General features: G+C 29.7%; 1 protein-coding gene across 1 annotated transcript in view; it reads right to left on the reverse strand.

Moving 5' to 3' along the window:
* Window positions 1-6,816: 6,816 nt before the first annotated feature.
* The window catches only part of LOC129220718 (BCAS3 microtubule associated cell migration factor-like), a 38,790-nt gene continuing 31,998 nt past the window's right edge, over window positions 6,817-13,608 (reverse strand). Inside the window, exons 18-20 of the mRNA XM_054855148.1 lie at window positions 11,754-11,927; window positions 8,652-8,819; window positions 6,817-6,919 (exon numbers count right to left, since the gene is read on the reverse strand). Coding sequence (XP_054711123.1) covers window positions 8,671-8,819; window positions 11,754-11,927 — 323 coding nt within the window. The 3' untranslated portion in view covers window positions 6,817-6,919; window positions 8,652-8,670. The remainder of the gene's footprint in view (window positions 6,920-8,651; window positions 8,820-11,753; window positions 11,928-13,608) is intronic.

The raw sequence follows: 13,608 nt of genomic DNA on the forward strand, positions 1-13,608 counted from the left end.
CTTAACAAGTTGACGACATGGGACTGTTATGTTTTGTCCTTGGTAAATATGATATGAGCTGATGAGTCAGGAGTGCCTCCAAAGACAAACTCCTTCCAAGTACCAAGACTCCAAAAAAAGGTACTATTACTGAACCCTCTGAAATTCCCCACCCTCCCCACTCATGAGCAACACTGGATAGGTCATAATTTAAGTTTTAAGTTCAATGCTCCTTCCACTTTAGATTTCTTAGAGTGTAAAGTTGAAGAAAAAATATTTTACAGTTTGCTTAATATCATAGTACTTATCATAACAACAGACATTGTAAGAAGTAAGGGTTGTTGCTCCAACAGGTGCAGATCTAGAGGAGGGGTTGTAGGGGTAATGAACCCCCACCCCCACCCCCTAAGTGACCAAAGATGACCTAAAACTCGGTTTTAGAGATTTCTATTTTGAAAATTTTGTCTGTGACGCCCCATTTTTGCCGTCCCCTTCCGGAAATGACCCCCACCAAAACCAGAAGCTGGATCCGCCCTTGTGCTTCAAATAGGGTTCACACAAAAGAATCATTCAAGGTGGGATTTTTCTTCATGACCAAAATGTTTAATGGGACTTTTTTGAGAACTGCATGCAGATAAATTTATGTTGAGTGGGATTTTGGAAAACAATGTGGGAATCCAACAATCCCACATCCTAGTGCAAACCTTCAAATGTAGGTTGAGAGTACCTTTACAGAAACCTTACCACCTAGTAAGTCATCCCAACATGTCAAATTAGGAATAACAAATTGTGTAGATGCTAGTATGAAACATCTTGCACTTTTCTTTTTATATCAAATGCTGCTGCATTACATAGTTTTCAAAAATTATCATTTTGATCAGAGAGGTTATCGGCCATTTGAAATAAATTTGGCTTACCTTGGATATCAATTAACAGGCAAATTTTCTACAATGCAAAACTCAAAAAAAAAAAAAAAATAAAAATAAAAAAAAAATAAAAATAAAAAAAAAAAAAATAAAAAATCATAATAATAATAATAATAAATAAATAAAATATAATAATAATAACAATAACTCAGTCATTCTAATGCACATCAAACATTTTTGAACGCAAATAAATCATGGCTTTAGCAATATGACAGAAAATATTTAAACCACAAAGTAAAATATAAATACTGAGCAAAATGATATTTTATAATTTTTAAAACGAGGATGATTTGTTTAAGATCATATTTTTATCATAATAAATTAAAAGAACTACAGTGAAATGTTTAAAAAAAATATATTTTCTAAACTAAGAACATAAAATACATGCTAAAAATATAGATTTATGTGCATTTCATATATTTACAGCAAATAAACATATTTACTTCAATAAATATTCTACTGACACTACTTACTTTAAGCTAGACTACAAGAACAAACAATTTGTTTTACAAGATCACTAAAGTGAGTCACTAAATGCACATTTACATGTGGTGGATATTTTCTTGTTTTTACAAGATTATGTTATCACATAAACATGCTGATATCACACAAAATATATGAAAATTTACACAAACCAAATCTAAATTTGATAAGTGTTGAATATATAATAAAAAGTTATAGTTTAAATTTAGTTCAAAAATGATCTTGTATTCTTTTTATAAAAAATCTAGTTATGGAATTGGATAGTATTTATAAAAAGTTTTTCTTTAATGGTACTCAAATTGAACTTTACCCCTACTTTTAATCAAGAGCCATTATTTTTTTTATTCTCATTACATTTTTATTTAAGAAATCAAATTTGAATGATTAAATTATGACTAAAATGTTGCAATGACAAATAAATATATACTCTAAATAACATGGGCGCCCATATACGAAATTGTAAGGGGGTGTCAGATTTTTTAACCATGGTTTAGCAGGATATTTTCCCCGTGGAAGCCGATTTCAGGACATATTAGAGTCATTAAAATTTGACATTTTTAATAACTTATTCATTAATGGCTGGAGAAGAAATGGTTTTACATTTATGCAAAGAAAAAAGTACTAAAAGTAAGGAAGTTCTAATTTCCAAGGGGGGGGGGAAGGGCTCAAGCCCCACTTGCCCCCATATATGGGCGCCCTTGCTAAATAATAAACAATCAGAACTACAGAGAAAAACTAACTTTAAAAAATTTAATAAACAAGTTAAATAAATTAATAAACAAGTCAGAAGTTTTGTTTTCAATTTTTTTCAATCAAACCTATGAAGTATAAATTGAAAACAATAGAAGCATCATTTAACAATTCTTTTGTTTTTCAATACATTGAACAAAATAGATTTTCAATGCATAATCAAACATGCTTTTGAATAAGATGTTCTGCATAAAACTCATTTGCTATAGATAAAGCATTTGAACAAAATAATGAATCCATAATAATGCACCTACCACATTGATCTTTATGCATTATAAATAATATACTTGATACACTGAAAATAAATGAAAATATTTTTAATGATGAAGTTTGACAAGAGCTATACAGTATCAAATTTCCTATAATTGCAATTCAGTTTGTTGATATAAATACTTTTATAGAGTTATAATTACAAACGATTGCAGGAAAATGTCAAAAAACAACAAAAGAAAAAATTCTGATAATTCAAACAGTGATTTAGCAAATAATTGAATGCTAATTATTTTGAGGTATTTTTTAAACTTGTTTTGCACATAATATAAATGATACAGCCAAGACAAAATTGCATAACACATAATCATGCATAACATTCATAAAACTGCTATTTATTTAAATACAGTAAAACCTCTATTAACCAAAGTGGTTGGGACTGGACCCCCTATGGTAAATCGAAAACTCCGGGGTTAAAGAGGGAGCTTTAAACTGGTCACCAGAAGATCACACCATTTTAACATACACACATGTGCAAAATAATTACTGCATGTGATTTTTAACTACAAGCTACTTTTATTTAAAAACAATAAATGTTCAGTAAATACGTAAATCAGAAAAAACAATGAAAATTAAAAAGATATATTATACATGCTTTAAGTATGTACTTTATATTAAAGGCAGAAAAAGATCAGATGTTGAAGGTGAATTTAATTTTTGGCAAAGGAGGGGGGAAAGAGACGAACTCACATGTTGACCTTGAAGGGATATTAAGCTATAATCCATAGGTTACATTTCTTAACAAGGTGTTAAAATGTATCTTTGTAATTTTATTAACTTACATACATAGTTTTAAAAAACTTTAAAAAAAACCCTTGCTGATTTGATCCCTTTTAAATTATGACATTTCAAAAGATAGAATTATTTATAATGTTTCAAACGTTTACTGGTGGGTTTGGGGGGGGGGGGGGGGAAGCAAGAATGCCAGAAATAGCATAAAGAAAATAATGGAATGCATCACGAACACAGTGCCTGCAGCAGGACTTGTCGCCATCCGGTGACCTCAAAATCATGTTGTTCTTTTACTTGAAAATAAAAATATTGAAACCGACTTTGGTTAAACAAGGTTTCAGTTAAAAGAGTTTCCAATAAATGAAGTACTAATGTATCGTATACATTATGATAAACAAAGCAAACATAGACATTTCAATTAAATTTAAAATATCAAAACTTAAACCTCAAAAATGTTGATAATAATGATTTTTTGAGAACCTTCTCCTTATAAACATGAGCTCATATTTACTATACACAAACTAGTTTTTATGATACTTACATACAAATTTCATATTGCACAAAATACACTCAACAATATTATCTATGAATAATATTAAAATCTCCCAGAATGATTTAAGCATTTTTTGTTAGCTTTAGGTCTCCGTTCATGAATCACATGTTTTTTTATTTTTTAGTATCTTTGTACAATTATGTAATTTAAAACTTATAATCAGAAAAAAAAATATAATGGTGAATAAGATGGAATATTATAAAAAGGTATAAAAAATGCAAAAAAATAAAAAAAAATAAGTAAAACCAGTCCAAGGCTACAGGAAATTATAGCAAGAAAATAATCAGGTATAGATTTTAGTTCAAATTATATGAAGCAAAATTAAACCTTACAATAAAAAATCCTTATTTTTAACAATAAACTTTCACAATCATATTTCCATCACGAATTCCTACTCAATATTTAATTATCAATTTCATCAATTAAATCTCAAATCTTATGTGGATTTCAGACCCTTGCTGATTTTAGGTCAGCAATTATTAAGAGTTTGCTGTAATTATTTAGTTACAAAAAAAAAAAAAGAAAACGTAAGAAGTATACAAATCTTGAAAAATATTTTTCCTTATAACATTTGCTCTTTGAAAAGTAGAACAAATAGAAGAAAAGTTGATTTGCAAAATACAGTAAATAAGTTATTACTAATGACTTTAAGAGGGTATGATACAATTATTTAAAATTTTTCTTTTAAATATCACAGATAATCTTTAAAAAAAATGTGAAATCATAAACATTGTACCTTTTGTAATAGTTAACAACTACCATTTTTTGAGTGCAAAATTTAATTTCTTCATTCAATATCAAATTGCATAACAGTAATACTTTAATACTGCAAGTATTTGTTTTACATTCAATGCACCTGACGAAGTTATAAACAAAGTTTTCAGGCACACTTTATATTTTTGATACAAAATTGGAGCTTTTAAAAAGAACAATTTATTGTAATGTGCAAGCACATATAGAATGTATGTGTGTTACGTATAGAAAAGAGTTTCTTAATGCAATATAAATTACAAAAGATTCCTAATTTGGCTTTTAGATTTCAAGCTTTTTAAATGAACCAAGAAAAATGCATTTTAGAAAATAGCAGAATTTTTATTTCTAAAAATCTTAGCATAAATTAAAATTTTGTCAGTTTTTCAAATTTTTAAAATAAATAATTAATTACGGAAGTATGTTATTAGTTTGACAATAATAGTTTGTAACTTTTTGGTTCCATTAATTAGCAATGAACTTTTTAACATTCAATGAAAAGGCTTTTTTATTTTATTTGTTTACAACTTCAAGTGAAGAAATTTTTAAAACCGGGGTTAAAAAATTCACAATACTCTTTCTCCTTATAAACATTTTACTGCCAGGATCATTATCCAAGGAAATGGTATGGGAACAAGGAATAAATTCTACACAATTTAACAAGGACAAAAAGAAGAAATGAGATAATAAAAATTTTAAAATATGAATTAAAATTAATAATAATTAAAATAACAATGATTTTTACTTTTGAAAGCGAATTTACAATCCATTTTCACTAAGTTAAAAAAAAAGGAAGCATTAATTGCCGACTGCCTTGTCTAGTGACCAGAGAAGTCTGATTGCAGATGGGGAGGTTTCGGGTTTGAATCCTGACTCAGGCATGGATGTACTTTCTCTCATCTGTCCTTGTCCTGTCTTTGTGTGAATGCGTTGTTATGCTGTGATTGGTTGCCTACCCTTCAAACGGGTTCTTGTGGCATGTGTGTACTGTAGAAGTCGAACTTCACACCAAATCACGTTACAGCTTGATAAATAAAGCAGCACACTCCAAATTGCCAGCCCAGCTGGCACAAAACAACAATAACAAAAGCATTAATTACATTAAAGCAAATTTTGAAACTTGCTTATTTTCCGAAGCTAATTAAAAGTTTTAATTTTGAATACATTCAATGATTCTTTTCACTTTGCTTCTCCTCATTATGAACTACTTCATAAAAGCTTGTAGTTAAAATATGAAATGACAAAATTCAATGCATGTTTTTCCAAAATTTTTACCCTGAGGTTACTACTTGTTTTCTTGAGCAACATACGAGATTCTTGTTAAGGTGTCAGACTATTCAAATGCTTGATATATGATGAAAATGATGCAATTTTTGCTAAAAAACATGCACATACATTTTGCAGCAAATTCAACGACTTTTAATACTTGATTTAGGACTGTCCATAAATAATATCATTTTTTTTTTTCAACATTCTTGATCCCCTCTCCCCCCACATTAAAGGTCACATTATTTTTCATAAACATATCAATAAAAAAAAAATCTTATGATGTCAACTTGTTACCCCCCTCTTTCCGTTGTTACAATTTCACGAGCCACCCCTCTCCCCTCAAAGATTGACGTTACTTATGGACAAACCCTTAGTTAGAAATAGAATTCATAGAGACAGTAAAATATGCAAATTGGCATTTAATAGTTAAGAGTTAAATTGAGGCTGCAAAATTATTATAAAAAAGAGAGAGATTATTGTACATTAGTGATGCATAATTTTTTACAAAAAAATGTGAGCTTTTTCTTCCACTTTTTATGGTAATTACTGTAGTATGGTAATTACTGGTAATAGAATTAGGCAGGAATAAAAGGAGAAAATATGTCTGATAAACATGTATTCATGATTCATGATATTCATGATTATTAAAATGTGTCAATGTCAATGCATACAGTTAGAATTTTTACACTGGACTCGATAAATAAAAGAAGAATTGCAATATTTTGGTTCCTTGTTTTGGTCCCAATGAACATTTCAATTGCACTCCAAAATATAATGCATGCTGTTATACAACCAGTCAGAGACTAGTAAATGAAAATTACAAACATTGAACAATGAAAGTTTCCTTAGTTTTAAGTCATTAGTTATTTAATGAAAAATGCGTTTCAAACTGCAGAGATTTAGCTGATACTGAATCAATATGATGACTGATATATTTACAAGAACGCTGGAAGAATAAAATTCTATATAGAAGAATATAAATTAAAAATAGATTTCCTTCAGCATTACTTTAAATTGTAGGAGAAAGAAAACTGTGGTTCGCTGAAAATTGTTTTAATATGGTACAATGTTTATTGAGCAAAAAGTTTAGCAATGGACCCTGAATCGCCATCTCTTGAAGTTCTTTGGAAATTCTTTAAGCAGGGTAAAATGTCTCGTTGTTTGTAGTAAAGCTGTTCAAGTTGAAATGTCATGTTTCACGACATATCTAAGAAATAAAAATAAAGTATTAGTTGATATTAAATAAAAAGAGCATAAAAATATTAATATCAATAGCATAAAACAACACATATCTAAATATATTATGCAGGGCTTTACAAGAACAATGATTCAACAATCTTATGCTCCTAGTATCAGTGCTCAGGAGAGGGGGTTAAAGTTGCAAGAATACTCTATGCTGCATTCACAGAAAAGATTAACCAGAAGTAAACAAACAGGTTACCAGAAGGTTTGTCACTATGCCACTGTTGGAGATATTTCTGGAAAAAAAAGTATTCCAATAGTATTTTCATTAGTCATCTGTTTGGCATCAATTTGGTCCAAGCTAAACATGATTGATGTCACCAAATGTGCATTTCTTAGCTTACATCTTTCTTGTAAAGGCAGTAGAGACAGACATTTCAAAATAGAAAGGGAGAGTGTTTCAAATTTAGTTTTAAGGTAAATACGATTTTTGTAAAGAAACCACATATAATATAAAATGCACACTCTCAGCTTTATTTACACACATTGAGCTAAGAAGTTTAAAATTTGCATAAAGTTTAAATAACTAGACTTCATCTCAGGCACTAATAATTTAAAAAGTTTAATGATAAAGAAAATTATGTTCATATTTATATGCATCTGAGTGCATAATAAAACATTAGCAGAAGAGCAGTTATTTCAATTATTTGAATCAACCAAAAGCAGTTTAGTTGGCAAATTCAGATTTGCATACCATGTGGAAGTTTATTCAAAATTAGATCTTATTAATTTTGCAAGAAACATGTAAAACCTAAGGCACAGAATACAGTTTAGTGTTTAATATCACTATTTCATTGTTTCATAAAATTAGAATATGTCTGTCCTCTTTTGTTATGAATAATTGATGGTAAATTCAATATTCATACATAGTTCTGAAAGAGAAATGAGGTTAAGCATGCATGTTGTCATATGAGGCCCCTAGTTTCAAAACCAGATACTTGTAGAAAACCAAATTTTACAGGAGACGTAAAAGTCCGGTTTAGAAACTGAGGCAGACCTTCCCGCCCCATTTCAAGGGGGAAAGAAGCGGTTTTTGAACCTAATATTGAGCAGGCAAATAGGCCTTATGATTCTCTACAAGATTAACAAAAAAAAAAAAAAAAAAGAAAATCGAATTTTTTGCAAGTATCCGGTTTTGAAACTAGGGGCCTCATATATCTGTACCTCAGAGACAGATGGACGTAAATCACATTATAGAAATTTTACATGGAAGAGGAAAAAGTTGCAAGTGCATGCAAAGGATGTGATGCACGCTCTTTTGACCCCGGTAAAAAATTGAGAAGAATCTTTTTTCAAAAATTACATTCACATGGCTCGATGCGGAATAAGCTCACAATGCATTAATAAACAGAAAATTGCAATTTCGGAATTTACGTAGTCTGGCTCAGAGGCACAGATTTTTAACAGCCTTAAAAGATATACATAAGATCTCATTGATGATAAATACAAAAATTGATTTGTAGATTTTTCATTACAGTACTTACAGTAATACAACCATAAATTAAGAGACATTCATGAGGCAGAACATTTTGTTTGTAACAGAAAAGTATAAAGAGACTTCCCCAAATACAGTACATTCATAACCATAAAATGAGAAGTGTATGAAAAAAAGTTTCACCACTAGAAGTTATAATATAAGAGGCATTTCATTACAATTTAAGTATCAAAAGAAATGTTAGAGGAAGAGAGATAGTTACTTTTGAAAATAATCGAATGTTAGGAAGAATCTGGTGATTCTCTACTTGATGGAAAGACCAAGGTGTGATCCATACAATTATGCAATGATGTACCAGCTTCATAAACATGGCCAACAGAACCAGAATGAGAACTACTTGAGCTCAACTCTTCACAACTTTCTTGAAAATCTATATATAATAAAGGTTTTTCATTAAAATAATAACTAAGCAACTATAATAATATCTTTCATAAAATCTTTCCTACCTCAAAAATCGAATTTCTTGAGATATCACACAACACACTTTTACCAAAAGTAAAATAAAAATAAAAATTATGAGTTTTTCAGCAAGTCTTGTTCTTGTAAACATTTTATCTACTTCTGTTCAACTTTTTTGTGATGGAATACTTTTGTTTAAGAACTTACTTTGAGACATAGCTGAAGGGAAAGAAATTGTCCATGAGGACAAACAATTGTGTCCCTAAGTCTAAGTTCTCTAGAAAAAACTAAACAAAAAGTTAATGTAATTTTTAGCTCGCATTTTTAATTATAACTTAAACTGTTTATAGGTTTAAAATCGAGTTTCACAATCATTTCTAATGCTTAAAAAAAACTTGCTTACCCAGAAATAACTTCTGAAAGCACTATTCTAATTATTTTGAAGTTTTAATTGAAAATTAATACAGTAAATCGAAGGGCCCTCCTGATGTCCTAAATACCGAACTGTAATCTATTTTTGGCTATGTCTGGGACTCAGCAAATGTTTGCTGTTGAAGGTCCAAAAATGTAATTCTTGACGATTTGCTACAATGTTAGGTGAGCGAGGCGGCGGGTGGGGCCTTGGAAGAGATGTCCTGGAAATTTCTGAAATTGAAGTCTATAAAATGAAATTTTAGTTGATCCTTATGATTGGGGAGGGGTACCTTAGTATGCAGAGTTCTTTGATTAAGGCCCCTAAAATCTGGCGGCCTTAGGAACAGCTTTGTGTGTGTGACAACCTCCTGCCTCTTCTCCCAACTGTAAGCTGCCAGAACTTAAGAGAAATTCGGGGAGAAAATCCTTAATTTTAGCTTTGTTCCAATGAAAACAGTGCTCTCCCCACTGTATTTTCCCCTCAAAAAGCAGACTAGTTGTAAGCAGTGGTTGGAAGTAGCGCACTACAAGTAACGACACTACTGTAGTAGCTACATTTTTTAGTAGTTTGTAATGTAGCACACTACTTTTTGAAAAAAGTAGAGTAGTGAGTGGTTTGATACAAAAAAAGTAGTTTGTAGTGATTTCTGGAAACTACATTTGAGTAACTTAGAATTCCCTCGGTAAAATTAAAATTCCTAGTGCGATTTCACATCAAAGAGAGCCCAGGTGCCTACATCTGATGGAAACTGGGCGTGCAAATTATCCGTGGCATTGACATTCGTGCCTTAATGGTGGCAGATGAAAGACTGGATGCCATATCAGGGGATCTCACTAGTTCTGTTAAGGGCTAAATAGCCTAAAACGCAGCCCCCATTACACAAAAAAAAAAAAAAAAAAAAACAAATTTTCAAGTAAATTTAAAATAAAAAAATAATAATAAAAAAATAAATAAATAAAATAAATAAATAAAAACGAGTTTTCATTTGAATCTGACAGGTGCAAGTCTTACACGAGTAAAACTTGCACCAATCAGATTCGTAAGACTGAAAAATACGAGCTGACCTCTTACATATTATTTTGACGTTATACATTCTGTTTGATGCCATTAGCTTGTTTGGCATTGAACTTTCACATATCCTGAATTTTCGCCTTGAATAGAGCATGGCTCAGAAATTAAACAATAAGCGATAACTGCCAATTTAGAACCGAGTGTTTTTTTTTTCAGGAAGCAGAGAATGTTCCACGTATGAAAATTTTAGATGTCAATGAGATGATTGTGCCAAATTCCATCTAATTTGGAAGCTACTGCAAATGCTATAGAAGAGGATGCCCTGCCAGCTAACAATAAATATTACAGCGCTATAGACTCATATGATAACAGAATTCAATTTCGGGCAAAATGTCATTAAATTGAATGTAACAATGCAAAAACTATTCAACTCAAAAATAATGAACACAAAGTTCCATCTAATGTTTTGTAAAAAATGCTTCAAGTTAAAATACACACATCATCCATCCATTAAGTTTCATTCTCCAGCAAAACACGTGCGAAATGTTCAAAGAAATGCAGGTATGACTCACAATATGAATCAGCCATTGAAATAGACTTGAAAACTTCTGTAGGGCACAGTATTACTTTTTAACTTAATAAAACATTCGTTTGCTTGCATCATCAACAGGATAAAAATTCAAATATTTCATGATACAAATTCATATATTAAATATTCAAATATCAATACAATGATAGTGACTTTTTGATCATCCAATCAGCAATCCAATGACATTGAAACGCCATTTAGGGATGGTTTTATAGGAGAGGAAGTGGGAATAGTTACCTTCCAGAAGTTGGAAGCTTGTTTATTTTCTTCAAATTTTAATAAAGCAAGAAAGTATAGATCAAAGTAAGAACAAATATAAATCAACAATAAATTAATTACTTCAATATATATTTAAAAGAAATAAGATAAAATAAGGTACAGCTACCACCCTCAACCTAATAAGCTATAAGAAAATAGACCTATTCAAATCAAATTCCTTTTATGTATGCAAGCTCTTGGCTAGGACACTTTATTCTCATGTTTCTTTTTTCATTGGATAAGCTCTTTATTCCAATTTGAGCAATGAAACAAAAAAATGTTAAAATTACACCTTACATAGAAATTTGAATCCAACATAAAACCTTGTCAAACAGGAGAATTTGCTTTGAATAAACTTCAGCGTTTTGTACAATGTACAAAAATGTACAAAAAATGTTGTACAATGTATAAAAAATGACGTTTTGATCAATTACATTAATATTTTTTATAATTCAAAAACTTTTTACGGGCATTTTAGTGAGTATTTTAGGAATACGCCCCTCTCGCAATTATGGGCGAAATAAATTAATTTTTACTCATAAAACGTCTGAAACTAATTATACTCATAAAACTTCTGAATCTGATAAACCGCCATTGTAAACATAAACAATATATGCACGGTACATACACACCTCTGCTTTCACAGTTTCCCTCACAGTGCAAAGAATCAAATTTGCAGTCAATCATTGCATCAGCTAAACTATCTTTCAACTGCTGCTCTTTTCCTTTATTTTCATCCAAACTCTGGCAGTTTTCAGGCCAGCTTCCACAAACTTCTAGCATATTTGGCAACTGTTCAAAGCTCCCTATGAAAATAAGTTTCCAAAAAACAATGCATTTAGTTTGAAATGACGAGTTTCCTCAGACATGGTTAGAATTTGATAAAATAACAGCTGCCTTCATACTATATTTTAAAGTAATAATATTAATATTAGTAAAAAAAATGTTTGAGAAACATCATCAATAAGCCAGAAATAAACAAAGTTTTCCACTAACAATTCTTAAAATCTCTTGATGTTTGGCACAATATTTAAAAAAAAATCTAATTTTGTATGGTTTTGGAATGAACTATTTTATTCTAACATTTTAATTGGTACTTAAAATTAACATAAAAAAAATTCCATTTGTAGGTCATTATATTTCAACTAGCACTCATTTCAAAATAACTTTAAGATATTTATCATAAGTAATCACTAATACATTCATTTATCTTATACATTTTAAGGGTTTTTTTTTTTTTTTTTTTTTGTTTTTTTGTTCCTTCAGACTCAGAAAAATATTGAAATAAAAATATTCAATCATATTCAGTTAGGAAAAATAACAAAGAAAACCGAAATTCATTTGCTTAACATAAGAGTTAAGGTTTCAAAAAATAATGACTAAATAATAAAAACAAAACTAATTTTATATAGTTTTGTGATGTATTATTTCATTATATACAAAACTTTGATTTACACTCAAAAATCAAGATATAAACTTTACTATGTATGTCAATTATTTCTATTTACAGCTAGCGCTCGTTTCAAAAGAACTTTAGAATTCTTATCATAAGTAATTTCATTCGTTTTAGAAATGCAACTCATCAATGCTATGCATTTTTAAGTATTTCAAGAAAAAAGAACTTTTATATTCCTCAACCATTCATCAAATCCATCAACCATTCATTTCAAAAGCTTTTTTCCTTTGAGCGGCAGATTTAGAAATTGGTAAATTAAATCTTTGTTTTTCTTGAAATTATTATTACCATCTTAAATAAATTATATATTTAATAAGTAAACACAATAACATTACATGTCATTCTTCCTATTTATTACTAATTTTTATAAAATTCATTGTTTGAAATTATTGAATGATTTCTGACATTAACTTTCAACCAGGACAATTCTCATTCATTATTACATTTTAAAATACTTCTGAAGTAATTGTTAACTCGAGGATGTCTGCGGGTGTACTATATGAGGTAGCAGAAAAGCAAATAGTAAGTGTTAAGAAAAAAAAAGTTCCTTTCTTCAATGGAATCTAACACGATAATTTCTAAATAAATGAACAATGAAGCTACATTTGAACATCCAGATCAGTACTTTTATTGATCATACTTTTATAAATGAATTAAATTACCTTTACAAAAAAATCTAAGAAAAGAATTTTTACAAATAACTTTAATTTATTTACTTGTATCAGAAAAAAAATGCAAAATCAAGACTTGAAAAATAGTTTAGTATGAACCTGAACATAGGATCACGTATGGTCCTAACATGAAAGAAGCTAGAAGGTACATAGAATGAGGGCCAAGGATAAGAAAAGTCAGATTAAGCTTATTTTTATAACTTGGAAAAACTAGCAGATGGAATGATTTGGCAAGAGGACCCTGTAAGAAATGTGGTGAACATGGAAAAATTGATTGATAAAATAATTTAGGTGCTTGTTAATGAAAATGGGAGAGGGCGGGGGAGATTATATGTTTGGGGATCTAAAAGTGCTGTATCT

Source organism: Uloborus diversus, chromosome 4 (genome assembly GCF_026930045.1).
Source record: "Uloborus diversus isolate 005 chromosome 4, Udiv.v.3.1, whole genome shotgun sequence".
NCBI classification, from domain to species: Eukaryota; Metazoa; Arthropoda; class Arachnida; order Araneae; family Uloboridae; genus Uloborus; species Uloborus diversus.